Below are 20,274 nucleotides of genomic sequence, written 5' to 3'. Positions count from 1 at the left end.
GGCAAGGCCTGAAGAGACTTGAAGAATGGGCAAGTGGTGGCCTAAAGTGGCTGTGAGGGCGTAGGGATGTGGGAGTGAGGATATCTTACATATTTTAGCAGATTGGTGGTTAGATGTGAGGGACATGAGGTGGTTAGTGGGGGACAGAATAGCAAGGACAAGGCCTTGACTTCTGGCTTGAGCATCGGAGGAGAAGGGGATCCTTGACTGAGCTGAGACCATGGGAAGTGGTGGGAGAGGAGTGGGGAAGGCTGTTTTCAGCTGGGACTGAGCTGCCTGCAGGACCAGTGAGTCTCTGGAAAAAGGGTCTAAAGTCCTATGAGAGTCCTGGGCAGAGACAGCGATGTCATCGGCACAGAAGGGACCCATTCATTCTCTCTATCCAAGAGCACACAAGCAGACCAACATCCATGCTCATGTGGAGCTGACAGGCAGAGATGAAATGTCCTAAGTAGGTCATCTGTGTGGTAGAAGGTAGTACATCCTACGGGAAAAGGTAGAGCAAGGAAAAGGGGGTGGGCAGTGACTGAGTAGGGCAGTCAGGGTGAGCTTCACTGAGAAGGTGGCATTTGAGCAAAGACAGGGAGGAGGGGACTACCCTGGTGGCGCAGTGGTTAAGAATCCGCCTGCCAATGCAGGGGACACGGGTTTGAGCTCTGGTCTGGGAAGATCCCACATGCCGCGGGGCAACTAAGCCCGTGCACCACAACTACTGAGCCTGCGCTCTAGAGCCCACGAGCTGCAACTACTGAGCCTGTGCACCGCAACTACTCAAGCCCATTCACCTAGAGCCCATGCTCCGCAACAAGAGAAGCCACTGCAATGAGAAGCCCATGCACCGCAAGGAAGAGTAGCCCCGCTGGCGGCAACTAGAGGAAGCCTGTGCGCAGCAACGAAGACCCAAGCAGCCAATAAATAAATAACTAAATAAATAAATAAATAAATAAATAAATTTATTTTAAAAACAAAAAAGACAGGGAGGAGGGGAGGGAGCAAGCCCTGTGGGGAACTGCGGAAAGAACGTTTCAGGCAGTGGGGATGGCCACTGAAGGACTCTGAGCATGTTTGAAGGAAAGGAGGGGAGAGTGGGGTGGGGGAAGGTCAGAGAGGAAATGGGCACTAGATAGGCAGGGCCTTGGCCATTGCAAGGACTTTGGCTTTTATTTCACCCCAAAGAGACCTGAGCCTGAGCGGGTGAGAGGTGGTGAGTTCAGTTCAATTGAGCACAACCTACACAGGGGCAGCTGGAACCCACTGCCCAACTCCTTGACCCTCATCTGGGTCTTTCTGAGCCTCCCCTCAGCCCAGGGCCCAGCCCATGCTTGGCTATGGGCACAGGTGGGAGAGATCCTTCTTCTGGGCCCCATGGGCTGGTACGGGGTGGGAAGGAAGGAGTCTGGGAGCATCAGCTACCATGAGGGAGAGGCTGAGAGAGGGGCAGGGAGGGCCCTGGGGGTGTGCTGGGTGCAGGACAGAAGGGCTGGGGTAGGGGAATGGGTGGGATGCTTACCGCTTCTTCCTGTCGGCCTGAGTCATATTCTGTCTTTGAGATTTTTAGATGCTATGGAGACAGAGAGAGGTCACTAGGGCTGGGGGGCTCAGAACTTCGCCCCTCATTCTCATCAGACCTCAGCTCCCCCAGGGAAGAAGCCACAGGGACAGCTGCTGCCAGTGCCAACCCCTCAACCCAGCCGAGCTGGCAGGGACGGAGAAGGAGGGGTCGGTGTCTTCAGCCAATGGGGAGTGGCACTAAAGCCACACCCCCTCACCCCTGCTGGCCCCCGGACTCGTGGCCCCCGGACCAGGCCCTGCGGAGGTCCTCCTGACCTTCCCAAGTCTGCAGGCCAGCTTTGGACAGTGGAGATGCCCACAGCCTCCCCCCAGCAGCTCCACCCCTCATATATGCGGGTATTATTGTCTTCAGTCTAACCTCAAGCTCTCTTGCTGCTGACTTACACTGTGACTTTCCAGGGCCTTGTCTGCCTCCCCTTGCACACACACACACTCACACACACACACACACACACACGCACACGCAGGATGAGGTCCTGAAAGTTCATTTAGTCCTAACCCCCACCTCAGAACAAAATCTACCCTCTCACCTTTCCTGAAAATTCCCCCCTTTTAATCCCCACTTTCCTCACAAATGACAGCACAAAGGTAACCCTGGAGTTTCCCCATCCTGCATGCTCCCTTGTTCTCTAGCCAGCTTCCCTCTAGCTGCAGCCTAAGTTCACATCCCTAGCCCTGATGGCAGAGACCCTCTAGCCCCAGCCTCTCAGGAGGGGACTCCAGAGGGAGGAACCACTCCAGCAAAGCCAGAAATCCACCCATTACTCTGATCTGCATCCCTTCTGCTTTGGTCCCGTGTCGCCAGTCTCTACTCGCCCCCCGACTCCCACCCCTCAGGCTCTGCTGGCAGCCCAGCCCCACACAACCTCCCAGTCTCTGCTGTACCACTGGGCCTCCCAGCAGTCAATTTACGGGTAAGGAAACTGAAGCCCAGAGAGGAAGTGTGATGCGCCCATATGACGCAGCAACTCAGGACTAAACCAGAGCAGATATCCAGGCCTTCAACTCCCGGCTGGGGTTCCTTCCCCAGACAGTCCCACCTCCTCCCCATGTGGTCCCCAGCAGTGGCACTTCCAGGCCTGGGTCCCAGGGGAGGCCCCCTGTCCCAGCCCTGCCTAGAGCCCGACTCACTCTGCCCAAGTGCCTTATGCTTCCCAGCGTCTGCCTTGGGGGCCTCTCAGTCACAGCAGGTCTTGAACTTGTTCCTCCGTGACTGTCTCAGGCTCCACTGTCCCTGCGTCCCCAAGCTAGAGCCCGCCTCTCGGCCCTCCTCGGGGTGGCCCGAGCACTGCTCTGCTCTGCTGTTCCAGGGAAGAGGTCAGTGGGGCAGGGGTTTGGCCCCATCACCGAGTCCGGACGCACTGCCCAAAATAGCACCCCTTCTCCTGCCAGCAGCTCCATGGAGACCAGGTTCTGAGGCAGCCTTTGTGAGGTCAGAGGTGGAGCTCGGGTGGGCGCTCTGGGCCTCACGGTCCCACAGGAAGGGCCTGTGCTCCAAGCCAAAGGTCCAGCCCAGAGCCGAAGGAAGCCCTCCCAGGGCCCCAGAGCTGGGGGAGGCTCCAGAGGCTCCTGAGTGCCCCAGCTGTGGGCAGAACTGCACAGAATGGGGATTGGAGGTGGAAAAGTCTGGAGATCAATAGCCAGGTGGAAGGGTTGGGGAGAAGACCCTGGGTCAAACCTAAGGAAGCACCCATCCCGAAGAAAGAAAGAGAGACTCATGCCCAGGACTCAGGGACCTCCCAGTCTGAGGGGAAGGAAGAGACATAAGCCATATTTGCAGGAAAACCTCAGTCTAAGAGGGGAGGTAGAAAGCCAGGCCTGGTTCTCTGGAGGTTCTTAGTTTGGTGGGGAGGAGAAAGAGCCTGGGCCTCGTGCTCTGGGAGCCCCCGTCTGAGTGGGGGAAGGGGAACCCTAGGCCCCGCCCTCAAGAAGATGCCTCCCTTGGGAACAGCAAGCAAGGCATCTGGGAAGGAGCCAAGCTGGACCAGAATGTAAGGCTGCAGGTGGGGTGACCAAGGAGGGGTCAGGAGCAAACCAGGGCACCAGCTGCCATCTGAGAGGACTTCTGGAGCCAGGGAATGGCTGAGCCTCCAAAGATGGGCCAGTTTGGGATTTGAGCAGGTGACCCGGTGCTGAGAAACAAGGGAGGGGTTTGCTGGTCTGCAGAACGTAAGGAGGCCCCCCAGGTGGAGTAGTGGATGGTGGGCAGTGGGTCCAGAAGCTTCTGAGGCCTGTAGCCCCTCATTGTGGAGAGGTGGTATAGGATCTAGTTGCAAAGCCAGCTCTGGTAATAGAACTGTCCTCTAGAGGGTGCCAATAGACCGGGTCAGGTCTGGAACTTGCATTGCCCAGGTTCCCACCCCTACTTGCCCTCATTCCCCTCTGCAGACTCGAAGAGGGCTCAGGACGCTGAGTCCTTCTTCAGGGAGGTAGAGATGTACCCCTGGTAGTGAGGGGCGCCTGCCTTTATTCCTTTCCTTTGTGTGCTGTTGAGGCCAGGGCGAGGTAAGAGTCAAAAGTGAAGCTGGGGTCTTGGATGAGGTCAGAACTTGAGCAGAGCTGGATTGGGCTGGGATCAGGCTGGTGAGGGAGGGAAATGGGATCCATGTTGGAGTCAGGGATCCAGCCCTGGACTCATTTACTGGGCTGTACGCTGAGGACCCAGAGGTAGAGCAGACACCCTCCTGCCTGTGTCTTGGGACAGATAGATAAACGGCAGGTGGTTCCCGCAGAAAGGGGCGGGGGAAAAGGTGCGAAAGCGGCATGGGAGCGCAGGTGATGCCAAGCATTGCCCATCTTTAAGCAAGAAGAGTCAAGTTTGCCTCCAGATAATGAGAATAAAATCCTCCCTTTTCAATACGTGCTTTGTGCTGCCACCCCTCCAGCAGTGAAACTCCATGATGAAACCCTGACACATCTCAATCAAGGCCAGTCTTATGAAATCCGAATACTAGACAACAGGAAACTTGGAGAACTACCAGAAATTAACGGCAAGTTGGTGAAGAGTGTATTCCGTGTCATGTTCCATGACAGACGGCTCCAATACACTGAACATCAGCAGCTGGAGGGCTGGAGGTGGAACCCACCTGGAGATAGAATTCTTGACGTAGATATCCCAATGTCTGTGGGTATAATCGATCCTAGGGCTAATCCAAACCAACTAAATACAGTGGAGTTCCTGTGGGACCCTGCAAAGAGGACATCTGTGTTTATTCAAGTGCATTGTATTAGCACAGAGTTCACTATGCAGAAACATGGTGGAGAGAAGGGAGTGCCATTTTGAGTACAAATCGATACCTTCAAGGAGAATGAGAATGGGGAATATACTGGGCACTTACACTCAGCCAGCTGCCAGATCAAAGTCTTCAAGCCCAAAGGTGCAGACAGAAAACAAAAAACAGACAGGGAGAAAATGGAGAAACGAACGCCTCATGAGAAGGAGAAATAGCAACCTTCCTATGCGACAACTATACTCACAGAGTGTTCTCCACGGCCCGAGATCACGTATGTCAATAATTCCCCATCACCTGGCTTCAGCAGTTCCCATAGCAGTCTTTCTCTTGGGGAAGGAAATGGTTCACCAAGTCACCAGCCAGAGCTGCCCCCTCCAGTCACAGATAACCTCTTGCTGACAACCACACCTCAGGAGGCTCAGCGGTGGCTGCATGGTGGTTCACGAGGCTTTTTACAAAGGTCTCAGGGGCAGATTTATTGAAACTAACTAGAGATGATGTGATTCAAATCTGTGGCCCTGCAGATGGAATCAGACTTTTTAATGCATTAAAAGGCCGGATGGTGTGCCCAAGGCTAACCATTTATGTTTGTCAGGAATCCTTGCGGCTGAGGGGGCAGCGGCAACAGCAGCAGAAGCACGAGGATGGAGACTCAAATGGTACTTTCTTCGTTTACCATGCCATCTACCTAGAAGAACTGACAGCTGTTGGACTGACAGAAAAAATTGCTCAGCTTTTCAGCGTTTCCCCTTGCCAGATCAGCCACGTCCACAAGCAGGGGCCCACAGGAATCCATGTGCTCTTTAGTGATGAGATGATACAGAACTTTCAGGAAGAAGCCTGTTTTATTCTGGACACAATGAAAGAAACCAATGATCGCTATCATATCGTACGGAAGTAGGCGTGGGGCATTCCATCCTCAGTGGCTGCTGCTGCTTTCACCTATTGGGAACTCCCCTGTTGAAGGGGGTCTCAAATGGAGCTTTGAAGGGCTGCAGGAACCTGACCCATCTGACTGTGTGTGGGTGGGTCCAGGCCTTGGAGGCAGAATCCCAGGCATCTGTGTTGGCCCAAGCTCTTAGGGCACCCACAGATTACTGCCCAACATGCATTTCTGCAACTATTTCTTATTTAAAATTTCTGAACCCTATTGTTGAATATCAATAGAAACTCCACATCACTTAGGGTGTGTGTAGGGCATAGTGATGATGAGGATTGTGTGATGTTTAATGGAAAGATGTTAAATTTTGTGATATGGAGCCATGTAATTTTTTTTTCTAACATAAAAGCAAATATCTATATTCATAAGACTAGATCCTCAATCTTTTTTGCCTCTGAAAACCTCATTAAAGAGAAATACGGAGAAAGAAGAAAATTCTTCTTTTGATTCCCCTGTAATTCTATGACTAATAGTAATTTTAGGTAACATTTATTGCACATTTATTTGTGTCAGGCAGTGTGATAAATTCTTTTTTTGTTTTGTTTTGTTTCTGCGGTATGGGGGCCTCTCACTGTTGTGGCCTCTCCCGTTGCGGAGCACAGGCTCCGGACGCGCAGGCTCAGCGGCCATGGCTCACGGGCCCAGCCGCTCCGCGGCATGTGGGATCTTCCCGGACCGGGGCACGAACCCGTGTCCCCTGCATCGGCAGGCGGACTCTCAACCACTGCGCCACCAGGGAAGCCAAGTGTGATAAATTCTTTAAGTGGATTATCTTGTTTAAATCCTCTTAATAGCCCTATATGAAGTAGGTAATAATGATCCTTAATTGAAGATGAGGAAATGGAGACAGAGAGTGGCCGAGGAGCTTGCTGAGTAACAGGAAGCTAGCATTTAGTGACGCTGAAATGCAAACCCAGGCCGTCTGGCTCTTATTAACTGCCATCCGTGACTGCCACCCTTGTAGTCCTCTGTGCTTGCCATCGTTTCTTACTGTGGCTCTTCTGGTGAATTGGATGTAACACTGAGCGAGAACTGAGGAATTAACACCAAAAGGGACAAACCACACCTAAAAACTGATGAACAAATCAAGACCTACAAAAAAATGAAAACATAGACACTTTCAAAGCGTCATCAGTTACCAGATTCACAGAATTTGAGGTGGTGAAAACTAGGGATTATCTGTAACTCCCCAAATTCACTGTTCTTGAATGACCTTCTCAAACTATTTATTAATGAGTTAGACTAACCTCTGCTTTCTCTTTCCCCTCTCTGCATCTTCTCTTGGTATAGAAAGTTCTTTTACTCATGCAGCATTCTTTTTTTTTTTTTTTTGCGGTACGCGGGCCTCTCACTGTTGTGGCCTCTCCCGTTGCGGAGCACAGGCTCTGGACGCACAGGCCCAGCGGTCATGACTCACGGGCCTAGCCGCTCCATGGCATGTGGGATCTTCCCGGACCGGGGCACGAACCCGTGTCCCCTGCATCGGCAGGCGGACTCTCAACCACTGCGCCACCAGGGAAGCCCCTTAGCAGCATTCTTTTATATAAGCTTTACAAGAAATTCATTCCCATATCGTTTGCATTCTTACCATATACTTTAGTTCTTCCTGATTGTGATTGTGTGCTCTTGTGTGTGTGCATGTGTAAGACTATGGGTCTTTTTTCACATGTAAAGTTTTATCCAGAAATCCCTCTACATGTTATGCTGAGGTGAAAAATGATAATCTTCAAAAGATTCTGTGTTGGATTTGGATCTGTGTGTGTGTGTATTTTTAAAGCATTTGATAAAGTTTAAATGTTTTTATACAGAGATTTTTGTTCATTAAAATCAACCTTCAAAAGAAAAAAAAACGGCAGGTGACTTAGGATACACTGTGTTAAGGTAGAGGGGTTACAGGAACAGCTAAGCCAGCCTGGAGGTGGGCAAGAATCTTCCAGAAGAGATGGCATGGGCACTGAGTCCTCTAAAATGAGAGAGGGAGGATGGGGTGGTAGTGGTCTTTTTGTTTTGTTTTGTTTTGTTTTGCTTTTTATTTATTTTATTTCTGGCTGCGTTGGGTCTTCGTTGCTGCACGCGGGCTTTTCTTTGGTTGCGGAGAGAGAGGACTACTCTGTTGCAGTGCACTGGCTTCTCATTGTGGTGGCTTCTCTTGTTGTGGAGCACAGGCTCTAGGCAAGCAGGCTTCAGTAGCTGTGGTTCGTGGGCTCAGTAGTTGTGGCTCGTGGGCTCAGTAGTTGTGGCACACGGGCTCAGTAGTTGTGGCTCACAGGCTTAGTTGCTCTGCAGCATGTGGGATCTTCCAGGACCAGGGCTCAAACCCGTGTCCCCTGCATTGGCAGGCAGATTCTTAACCACTGCGTCACCAGGGAAGCCCCGGTAGTGGTTATTTTAAGTCATTTGAAGCCCAGTGGGATTGTGAGAAAACCTAATATGTTCTGGGGACTGTCAGCAGTTTGCATAGGGCTGGAGAAATGGGCAGGGACAGACCATGAAGAGCTTTGTCTGCCAGGACACAGAGGCAGACTTTATCCCAAGGGCCTGAGGAGCCCTTGAAAGGTGCTAAGCAAAGAGAAGAGTGAAGTAGTCAGTCTGGGGTCCTTGAGGCCTCAGAGCACCCAGCAGGCAGGGGCATGATTGGGCCCAGGCTCAGGCTGGAGAAAGAGAACAGATGTCAGCCCCTGGGCATCCGCCACAGGAGTCAATGGGCTCGCCAGGAAGCACGAGGGTGTGGGGCAAGGGATGGGGCAGGATTCTGGGGACAGGAGGGTGACTGAGAAGGAGCAGGTGAGAATGGAGATAGAAACCCAGACACCAGGCTGCCAAGAGGACACTGGAAGCTCGGGGAGGCTGTGGCCCCAGAGGTGCGTGCTGAGGAGAGGCTAGCCTTGGTGAACTGGTGGGATGGAGGATGGTCACAGCACTGAAGAAGTGGAAGCTGAGCCGGCAGAAAGTTCAACCATGGAGAGAAGACAGGGAGCAAGAGGGTCAGCAAGGCTGGGCACTAGGATCAGAGGTGGGTCTAGACAGAGCCTGGGGGGATCTCCAGGGCCAAGGGGGATGGTGCAGGCAGACAGGGAATACCCGGGGTCCTGTCTGCACAGGGTGGGCTCTGAGTAGGGCCGCCAAATAAAATGCAAGATGTTCAGTTTTGAATTTGAATTTCAGAGAAACAATATATGCAATAGTTGGGACATACTTACGCTAAAAAATTACCCATTGTTTACAAACAAAAAAGGAAAAACAAACAAAAAATTACCCATAGTTTCTCTGAAATTCAAATTTAACCAAGTATCCTAGCTCTGGCTTCAGTGAAGACCCCGCCAGATGCCTTGCACATTTACTTGGGTTTGAGTCCCAGCTGGGCATCAGATTCACTGCCCAACCCTGGCTCAGTCCCTGCCCCTGAGCCTCTGTTTCCCTACCTGTGAAATGGGGTTGGAGGGTATGCAGTCCTCTCACCCCACTACTTTTGGCCTCTAGAAAGGATCCAGGAAAAGGTTTACAAAGGCAGCAGCAGACCATTAACTCAAAAACTAATTTGGTTGAAATGATAAATCAGTTGAAATGAATTGGTAATATTAGTGTGCTACAGGGCAATTTTTGCAGACTCTGATGTATCTTTAGGCATTTGGTCCCTCTTTCAGAAGTCATTCAGTTTTCTTATTTTAATTTTGCCTGCAGTACACTTCTTTTGCTAGTAAATAGGTTGGAAAAAACCCAGTGCTCATCAACCTCCCCTTTCTTACTCACTACACTAAAAATCTTTTAATGTGATCTAGTGATTGGGGACATTAATGTTCAACCTAACTGAAAATTTAAATGTTTATGAACACATAGCCAAACAAGTCAAGCAGATATAATTGTCCATCATTGGAGTGGAAAGTTTTAAAAAATGGAAAAAAAACTCAGATTCTTTTCTTTTACTTCTTCTATTACCTAAAATAGAAATAAGCGAAAAGAGCATTTTCCCTCCATGACAACAACTACAAAAATTCTGGTAAGTTTCTTTCTAATCCTTTTTTTAATGTATACACATACACACATTCTCCTCCCCCACCCCACACTTTGTCAACAATAAGTAGAAGGAAACTTCTATAAAGTTTTGTAAAGTACTTTTTTCACTCAAACATTAAGAACATCTTTTCCATGCCAGTAGGTCCACATCCATGTCATATATGTGGCTGTACAGCACAGAATTGTCTCCAATTTTAAATGTATCCAACTCTTTTCTATTATGAATAGCATGGGACAGACACAATTGGCTGAAACCCAGTTAGGAATAAAAATGCAAATAGAAATTTTAAAATATCAGAATAAAGAAAAATGCCCAGATACACTAAAACTTCTCTGAACTTCCCTCAAATGCCCCCCAAAGTATCAATGTGTAAAAAATGAATCATTTCAACTATTTATTTCCACTAACATGCCATTTGATTAACTTATTTATCATGTAAACTGGCTTTCAGTCAAATTGTTTTCCACTTGGGATTTTCCAGACTTTTTTTTTTTTAAGAACTTTTTTTTGGGCCACGCCATGCAACATACAGGATCTTAGTTCCCCAGCCAGGGATCGAACCCATGCCCCCTGCAGTGGAAGCATGGAGCCACAGAGTCCATATAACTCAGGCACTGTGGTATCAATCAGTAAGAAATGAGCAGCTCTGGTTGAAGGAGCAGGGAGCGGGGTGGGAGAGCAGTGCCTGTACCTGGACAAACCCTGGTCTCTCTGAAATCACCTGACATCTTGAAAATTCTCAGACTGCTCAAAAAAGAAAAGACCCTTAATCCTCACCCAGGTAAGTGTCCCCTTTCAAACTCAAGTAGGGAAACTGAGATTCAGAGCAAGGTAGCAACTTACCCAAGATGACCCAGAACTAGAACATCCAGATCTGCCCAGGAGGCCAGGGACCCAAGCTAGGAGAACTGGGGGCTAGGTGGCTGGGCTGGCGAGGGCTGGGGGCACAGTCAGGACCCAGGATGGTCCTTAACCCTGACACTCTCCAATGACCAGACCCTCCCCCGAGCCCAGGCTCTCATCCTTCCTTCTCAGAGTCATACGTGGGCCTCCAGGGAAGAGTGGACAGAGACTGAGGCAGACAGGGTCAGGAGGCACCACCACTTGCCCAAGGACAAACATCCTATAAGTCATGGAACCAGAATTCAAACCTCGTCTGCTCCTCTCTAAAGTCCTCATCAGGCTACCTAATTTGGCATCAGAAACCAGGCATAGAGCTCAGGCCTGTCACTTTTTAGTATGAGCTGGAGCTATCAGGGAAGGCTTCCTAGAGGAGGGGGTCTCATTGACAGAAGAAGTTGGGAGATGACACTGAAGAAATTTGCATGTGTGAGAAGCATTTGTATCTTTGTATATATCTGTATGTGAACATATGTGTGAATGAGTAGGTGTGTGTGTATATGTACGTGTCTATGTCTGGTCTTGAATGTGAAAACTTCTCTGTGGACTCACTCTCTCTCACACACACACACAAACACACAGAGTCGTGCGCACACGAGCATGCGCCCATTCCTCTGGGTTAATATTTTCCTGCCTGCGTCAGCACGGTGCCCGTCAGCAGGCCACTCACTGCAGAAACGTGCCCTATCTGATCTGGAACAGGGGGCTGAGTGTGGGCAGAGAGCTTATCTCAGCAACCCCAGGCAAGCTACTCTCTCTCCACTGTCCTGCTCAGCCTGAAAAAGGAGGCACGCCCAGAGGGCCTGGCTACCGGGGTGTGATGTGACTACGCCATCGCCCCAATCACACTGGCGGCTCCCCGAGTGGAGCGGTCTCCCTACCTCCTTCCAGGGGGGCAAGGTCGGCTGCTCCCTGAGATACCTTCCCTACCTGTCATCTCTGCCCAAATCTGGAGGCCTCTCCACACATATATATGTTCCATTGAGGACAAAGAGAGAATAGAGACCCCGAGGAAATGCTCACAAGGTGCCCCCCTTCAGCAGGAAAGCAGCTCTGAAATGACCGTGCTAGCCTGCGGGAAGGTGGGATTTGACTTACAGCTTTCCAGGAACACAGTGATTGCCCAGGGGGCTGTTCAGAGGTCTGTGTGGGCAGGGACTTGGGCCCAGGCACCCACAGGCATTGAGCCCAGGAAGGCTTGATGGAACACAGGGGCCCAAGGTGAGGTGGGGCCTTCCCAGTTCCCGGGCCTCTCCCAGTATCAATGGAGGTTCCTCTCACGCTCAGGCTGGTCCCCTGCAGTACCAGCTGAGCCAGATTGGACTGAGCAGGTAGACACAGTCTCTTCTGCTCTCGGTATAGCTGAAGGTCCAGTGTGAGTCAAGCCCAGGTGTCCTGGCTCCTAGCCCGGCCTGAAGATGCCCTAATGCATCTCTGCATGGGAGAGACAAGGATGGAGCGTACAGCGAGGAGGACCACCCCAGCAGTGTTGTTCCCCACGGTGCAGAATTAGCAGCACTGACTGCAGAAGGGGTGGTTTAATATGACGGTGGTTGACATTGTAATTGGATGGAATTGTAGGAAGGAAATGAGGACATGTTGCTGAGTGAATTTAGAAGAGTCAGCAGAGGTTGGGGGAGAGACCCTCCCGAGACAGAGTACAACTTGTTCAGCTCTGGTGATGGTCTAGGTGCCTCCATTGCCCTGTCCCACACCAAGGAGGGTATCCAGAGAGCTGGTCTTGTCTTCTGGGCTTCCCATCTCGTCTGGCTGGGGGCACTAGATTGGCCCTCATCTCCCCCGCCCCACCCTCCGTAACAGGGCCAGAGGCCTTCCTCTGCCTACAACTCTGAGCTCTCCTCTTGATGTCCCTCAGCCCAAAGACTGGGCATCTTTGGTCAGGTTTCTATGGCAGGAGAGACAAGGATGGAGGGCAGGAAGGCTTTACTGATTACAGAGTGAGTGGAGTTGGAAGAAGGGCTGCCTATGTCTGCCTAGGCTGACCCAGAGAGCCTGCCCCGTCTTGGGGACAATGCGCTATGTTTCAGTTCCAAACAAGGATTCCCACCAGCTACGCGGATGTCAGAGGAGCTGAGATGGAGGCGGTGGACTGGACAGAGATGAGTCCCCAGCAGTCAGGCCAGCTCAGATGCCCAAGCCTAACGCCTGGAAGCAGGCTCCATACCCCTTTAAAGCGTTTTTAAATGAAAATTTCTAACATGCACCAAAGTAGTGTATGAACCTCCACATAACCTTCACCCAATAAAATCATCAACCTTTTGGCACTCTGGTGTCACAGATGTGTTGGGGTTTTTTTCTTTTATGAAGTATTTTTAAACAAATTCCAGCTACTATGGCATTTCACTCCTGCATTCTTCAGTATTCATCTCTAAAATCTATGAACATTTACTTACATAATGACTATCCCATGCCTAACAAAATGAACAATTCCATGGAATTACCAAGTACTCACATTGTTTCCAAATATCTTAATTTGTTGGTTTGTTCCAGTCAGGATCCAAACACATTGCACTGGATTAAATGTTTTCTTAAACATGACCCGTTCCCTTTTCTGTTCTGTTCACATTCTGTTCCTGTCACTGTCACTACTGAGTAAATGTGGTTCCATAGGAAGTCACAGTTCTGGGTTTGTGTTTGCTTCCTTGTGGTATCATTTAACTTTTCCTCCATCCCCTGTATTTCTTAGAATATATAGGAAGTTAGCTCTAATCATGTAATTTTATTTAGGATCAATTTGGGGGGTAGGAATCCTTTGTGGACAGTCCTGTGTGCTTCCTACTGTACTTCATCCAGAGACACATAATGTCTAGTTGCCCCAAGCTTAGTGATGCTGACCCGTCAGTGGGTTCAGAGGGTGGCAGCCTGATCCCACCACTGTCAAGTTCCCCATCAGCCATTCACCTTCTGGTTTCATCCTTTGATTTCTGCCTAAATCAATATCAAAAATCCTTCTACAGTAAAACATTTTAAAGGAGAAGCTCTGAGCAGCAATTTCTTAACCCACAAGTAAACAAGAGTCAGGGCTTCCCTGGTGGCGCAGTGGTTAAGAATCCACCTGCCAATGCAGGGGACACGGGTTCAAGCCCTGGTCTGGGAAGATCCCACATGCCACGGAGCAAGTAAGCCCGTGCGCCACAACTACTGAGCCTGCGCTCTAGAGCGCGTGAGCCACAAGTACTGAGCCCGTGTGCCACAACTACTGAAGCCTGCACACCTACAGCCCATGCTCCACAACAAGAGAAGCCCATGCACCGCAACAAAGAGTAGCCCCCGCTTGCCACAACTGTAGAAAGCCCGCGTGCAGCAACGAAGACCCAACATAGCCTAAAATAAATAAATTTATTTTAAAAAAAGATTCTAATAATGGTGGCATCTCAGGCACTGAGTTAATCAGAGCAAAGAGGGAGTCCAGATCAGGGATGCTTCATGAGAGGACGAAAGAGTGAGGTGGTAGCAGAAAGGAGCAGTGAAAACCCCAGGGACCTCCTGGCTGGGAGCCTGAGTGTGGGGCTGTTTTGGGGTTTGGGGTGTTCAGGGGTGGTTCCCCCCATCCAGGTAGTGAGCTGTGGTTCCTAACTCAGACTTTATAGACAGCAGACCTGAGCTTGAATCCAGTTTGGCTTCTTAATTGGTGCTGGGTGCCTTTGAGCAAGATATTCAATTGGGTGTCTTCATCTGTATGATGGAAATACTAATCCTCACCTCGCAGTGTTTTGGGACAATGAGTTGGTGGTGAGTGCCTGGTGGGGAGTAAACACTCTGTGGTGGAGAGGACGCCTCTTTTTTTTTTTTTCTTATTAGTTATCCATTTGATACATATCAGTGTATATATGTCAGTCCAATCTCCCAAGAGGATGCCTCTTCGAGGAAAGGAACCCTGCACCCCATCCCTTCTGCCCTGATTGACTCTTGCCTGACTCCAGGGCCAAAGCTAGAAGGGCTGCGGGGCCTGGGGATGGGGTAGGAAAGGATACCGTGCTCATTCCACAGGCAGACAGCAAAACCAAAGCCCATGGACTTCCGCCCAGATCTCAAGATGCTCCAGCCAGCTGGGTGCATCTGGTCTCCAGCGCTTCCCATTACAGCTTGGCCGCTCAGCTCTTGGACTTGACTTCCCAGTTGCCGCCCCCCAACCCAGGGTCTGGGGGCGGGGCTTGCCCCAGGCACCGGACAATCGCCAGCTCAGTCAACAGGCAGTCAGGTCCAGGGGTGACAGGGCCTTGAGCAGGCAGCCTCCTGGGGATGCCCCGGCCTGCACAGGATGTTGTGCAGAGCAGGTGCACAATAAATGTATGTTAAGAGAACTGAGCTCCGCCTGCCCTGAGTGGGAGAGAAATAGGCTGTCAGGGAGGGCAACTAGGCCTGTGGGTGGGGTGGGGTGAGGGGAAGTCTTGGGCATCCCCAGGAATTCATGGCTCGGAGACCCTGAGCCCTGGGGCGAACAGCCGGGAAGGGAGTACAGCCGGGAGGTCCTCACTCCTGCTCTAGTTCCGGGCTGTTCCTTTCCTGCTCCACCTGCAGCCCTGGCCCCCAGTTAGCCTCTCAACTGCTTTCCACAGCAGCTGAGGCAACTTAGCCTAGGCTTCAGGGGGGCGGTTGAGGGGGAGGGCATGTTGAACCCCATCCCCCTCCCAATCACACCCTTTTTGCAAGACTCATGAGACAGCACTAGCGACCGCTGATGGCGGCCTAAGCTGACGCCTTCGGCCAGAGTCCATAGGAGGCACCCCCCAGGAGCCCCCTCCTCCCCCGCCCCATGAGGGACTGGCTGGGCCAGCCTTAGTCCCAGGGTCCTGCTCTTAGGAGGGTCGCACGGCTCCATCCAGCTCAACCCACACACCTTCTCTGTGGCCTCCAAGTTTTCTGTTCCACGTCACCTGTGCTGCTTCCTTTCTTGTTTTGTTGACTTTTTGCTGTCTGTTTGCTCTGGCTAAGCCTACAGCCCCAGGATGAGAAGTCTGAACTCAGGGCATTTGAGCCTGAAAGACAGCAAGCTGGGAGTGGGGCGGGAGGGAATGAGAGAGGGAGAGCTGTGTGCTGGTTCCCAACCTCGGTCTGGGGGAATCTGCTGTTCACCTCCCTACAGGCAAGCCGGGTTGGGAGGGGCAAGGATGGGTGGACAGACTTTCCCAGCCTCACTGCAGGCAGGTCTTGGCTTGTAACGTCAAGTTGTTTTGAAGTTCAGCCCCAGAACTCTAAACACCTCATTTCTCCAGGAGGTTTGAACACCCCTTGTAGGGAAGAGGGCATGTTCTCTGGAAGTTGTTCCCTGCTTTCAACCCCTCGCCCTTCAACCAAACATTCCCCTTGTGAAGCCCCCAGAACCAAGCCTTTCTGACTTTTCAACACCTCCATGAGACTCTGTTACCCAATAGCCTGTGAGGTGGCACCACAGGGATTGCTGTCCCTCCACATTTTACAAAGGGAAACTTGAGCCTCAGAGAGGGTAAAGGGACCTCTCCAAAGTCAATAAAAGAGCTTGGGGTAGAACTCAGGCTTCCTGGCTCCCAGCCTAAGCTCTTTGCCCCACTTCAAGCATCTCTCAGATCATGGAGCACTATGGAAAGGCGGCACCAAGCCCCGGGTGCTGGGTCAGGGGCCAGCACACCCAGACGTGGCTACACACGCACACTGCATGCCAGCACACATACCAGGGGCATAGGCAACCTGGGGCCGCCATGCTCTCCCCATATCCCAGCAGACCAGACACCACTCGGATCCTTATGTCCTTCCCACCCACAGAGGAAGTGAGAGGAAGCTTTGGCTGGATGCCCACACTCACTGCTCCTGGCCTGCCTGTGGTCTGTGGAGCATGCCTGCCCTCTCAGGGTTAGGATGGGGGAGCCATCCTGGCCTGTAGCCGGGGGCTTAAGGGATAAGCTCAGGGAAGCCACTGCCATCAGCACGGGCTTAGAGTGCCTGGCATTGTCAGCTGGTCCAGCCAAGCCTTCCTTGGGGAGAATGAGCATCATCAGGGAGATTCCTCACCTGCCTCCCACCCAGGCTTCCTTCTCTGACGGCTCACCACGCTCCAAAGCCGCATCCCCCTTTCAGGGAGACACCTGAACCCGTGCACACGTGCCCTCAGAAGAGCTATGTGTTCACCACCCCCCCAGTCTTCGTGGGACACCCTCCACACCTGTGGCCCACATCTTTGGACATCCCACATGGCCTGTAGGCACAGTGAGACATGAGCACACTTCTCAGACTCAGGCATGTAACACAGCGTGTACCCCCATATGGAAGAATACACAGTTCCATTCTACATACCCCCGCTGCCCCTACCTGGACCACGGTCACGTGAAGGTGAGGGGAGAGTCACCTGCCAACCCGTGGGACCTGCTGAGCCAGCAGGATGGGAAGCCCCAAGCTGAAGGCTGTGGCCTTGAGGGACCAACACCCCATGTGGGGCCCGCGCTGCCACCAACCCACAGTACCCCAGTAACACTCCACTTCCACCCTTATTATCTCCTGCCCACACCCTCAGCCAGAACTCATGCCAGAAAGGCACCTCTAGTCCTTTCAGGTATGTATATATATATCTGCAGCTGAGCTAGCTGTCTGTCACTGTGTTGCCTCAAGGGCTCCCACCAAACTTCTGCTGTTAAATACAGATGCCCAAGGAGAAAAACCACGAATCCAGCAGGACCCACCCTCTTTCCTCTCCCCATCCAAACCCAAGCCTCCTATCTATGCCTCCTCCATGGAAGCCCTTCCTATTGATGATAATTCACATCTCTTTCTCCTCTTAACTTGCGTACACTTGAGTCAAGAGCCCCACTCTGGGCCCAGACAGGCTCTGTCCCACCTGTATATGCCTGTTCAGGAGGCTGTCCCTGAGACGGGGAGCTCGCTGAAGGCAGAGGGAGAACCAGGTGGCCAGAGTAGCCCCCCAGGTGAGTGTACTGTCCACCAGATGAAGGAAGCTGGTAAAGCTCCTCATACACCATTATCAGCAAGTCAAGTCTTGCTGGGTCTGAAGAATGTCCTTAAGCTCCTACCATCTGCCAAGCATATCTGTAAACATTGATCAACTTTGTACATGCATTAATATTAAGAAACATCACTCCAAGTCTCGTTATCTTTCATGTCTGAAAATATGTCGTGGTTAAGAGTGTTGCCTCTGAAGCCAGACTCCTGGGTTCAAATCCCAACTCTGCCGCTTACTAGTTATTTAATCTCTCTGGGCCTCAGTTTCCTCATCAGTAAAAGGGAGGCAATAACACATATGAAGTGCTTGGGAGAGGGCCTGGCCTAGGGAAAGTGCTGAGTTTGCTGCGACTGTTCTCCCTCCCTCCACTAATCTAGTGCCTTATAAGGTGTCCCTAGCAATCCAGTCTTCGCACAACTTGCCAACATAATCTAAACACAGATCCAGTGGGGTCTCTTCTGTACTCAAAATCCTTTTGTGGCTCCTCGTAGCCCTCAGGATGGTATCTGGCTCCTGAGCCCTGCTCACAAGGCCCTTCACACCTGTTCCAGTGCTCCAGCCTCACCATCTCCCCTCTCACTCTGCCCTGAATACCTGGACTCCCCTGGACCCTTTCTGCCTGAACCCTCTGTTCCACGGTGTGCTGGTGAATGCTTAACACCTGGCTTTCTAGAAATAATGTGTACTTCTATATATGTACACAAATTTATCATAAATTTTATTGGTACAAAGCTGTGAAATAGCACACAATTTACAAATACTACTAAAATATACAGTGTTCTTTACTGTAAATTCTACAGCATCAATTGCTCTGTAGAATTCTCTCTTCGATTTTTGCCAACCCTTATATCTGTAGCCAATCTGTGGTTGCAGTTCATCCAAGATCTGACAAAATCAGATCGTGAACAAATGCTTGATTACTATTCAATTCTGCAAAAAGTCATTCACATCATTGACTAACGAGCATAGTCCTGACCTTAATGTTGGCTGATATTTTCATTTACATTAAAGAGTAAGACAAAAGTAAAAGAACAAAGACACGTATTTGAAACATCAGTCATTCACCAAAGATACGTGACCTTTTTTGCTGAATTGGATGACGGTCTTCAAATATTGGAAGAATGTTTCCTCAAGGTTTTGTGCTATTCATAATGTAATGGCCATAGACATGACAAACTTTTATGTTTCATCTGCGTTAATGTTTTCTCCATCGCTTTCTTAAGTCTAGACCAGGGGTCAATAAACATTTTTGTTAAGGGTCAAATGGTAAATATTTTAGGTTTCGTAGGGCATACAGTCCCTGTTCAACTACTCAGCTCTGCCGTGGCCGCGTGAAAGCAGCCACAGACAGTACGTAAACAAATGCACGAGACTGTGTTCCAATACAACTTCATTTGCGATAGCTGAATTTTGAATTTCCTCCTGTCACAAAATATCTTAACTATTAAATAATATAAAAACCATTATTAGCTCACAGGCTGGATTTGACCTGCAAGCTATAGTTTGTTAACCCCCGGTCCATGCAATCAACAAAACCATAAATTAAGCCCTGATTTGTAGTGTTAGTTCATTTCAATGATGCAGGGAATGCCCTGGCGGTCCAGTGGTTAGGACTCTGTACTCTCACTACCGAGGGCCCAGGTTCAGTCCCTGGTCGGGGAACTAAGATCCCACAAGCTGCGTGGTGCGGCCAGAAAAAAAAAAAAAATTTTTTTTTCAATGATGCAAATACTACCACCATGACTGTTTATAAACTACCAACGTAGAGATAAGCAGCCATACACCATTAGGTAGTTCCTCCACCCAAAGATTCAGTAGATATAAATAACTTCAAGAGCATAAAATGTAATAACAATTAGGAAGTAATGTTTCATTAATTATTACCTTTGTTTTAAAAATAATGTCTGTGATTATACATTTATACAATTTAATTTTTAATAATGTCTGTGTTTAACAAGTGGTTTGCCAAATTCCTGAAAATGTAACAATTGGCCCTTGTAAGCTTATTGGAGTGGCTTCAGAACCTCTGCCTCTGTCTCTGAACCAGGCTGTCCCCCATGGCCTCCCTGGCAAACTCCCACTGACCCTTCCAGGCTCAGGGTCTACGTTACCTTGGCCCTGACCTCCCCTGGGCTTCTCTGAGCTCCCACAGCCATGTGGCCCTCTCACGTAGCCAGTAAAGGCAAAGCTACCTCACTTATTTTCCTACCTGTTTTCCCCTGAGGGGGGACTGAGCACAAGGACCAACAATCTTGTTCACCTCTGAATCCCTAGAGCTTAGAAAATACCTGGCAAATAACAGGTGCTGGACAAATATTTATGGAATGAAGCAAGGAAGAGCCGAGGAGTCTTGAGGAAGGACCCTGCAGCGAAGAAACAGGATTAGGGAAGTGGGCTGACGAGAGGGGCTTAATCCAGGAGTTCAGAATGTCTGGGAAGGCAGGGTCAGAATGTTGCCTAGTTGCTGTGGGCACCTCTGGGTGGGGATATCTGGTCAGGCTACTTATATCCTAAAGCATCACTCTGCCCCCAACAGGTCCAGGCTCTCCACTCTCCACCTCACTCAGCCCAAATTTCAACGGAGTTTTCTCTTAGCTCCCCAACACTTCAGAAGGAATTTATAAGGGAGACTCCCTGGTCTTTGGTGACCAGATCAGGAAAC

At 50.4% G+C, this 20,274-nt stretch overlaps 1 protein-coding gene across 1 annotated transcript; it reads left to right on the top strand.

The window, feature by feature from the left end:
• The first annotated feature begins 1,328 nt into the window (after window positions 1-1,328).
• LOC114884433 (alpha-globin transcription factor CP2-like) lies at window positions 1,329-5,706 on the top strand. The gene is given in 4 exon segments (XM_029203447.1): window positions 1,329-1,338; window positions 4,359-4,789; window positions 4,943-5,237; window positions 5,240-5,706. Coding segments are annotated over 4 exon segments (1,203 nt in total).
• Window positions 5,707-20,274: the final 14,568 nt, after the last annotated feature.

This window comes from Monodon monoceros, unplaced genomic scaffold (assembly GCF_005190385.1).
Source record: "Monodon monoceros isolate NGI ecotype Baffin Bay Population unplaced genomic scaffold, NGI_Narwhal_1 Super_Scaffold_5, whole genome shotgun sequence".
Lineage (NCBI taxonomy): Eukaryota > Metazoa > Chordata > Mammalia > Artiodactyla > Monodontidae > Monodon > Monodon monoceros.
The sequence above is the reverse complement of the archived record's forward strand: the minus strand, read 5'-3'. Positions and strand labels throughout refer to the sequence as shown.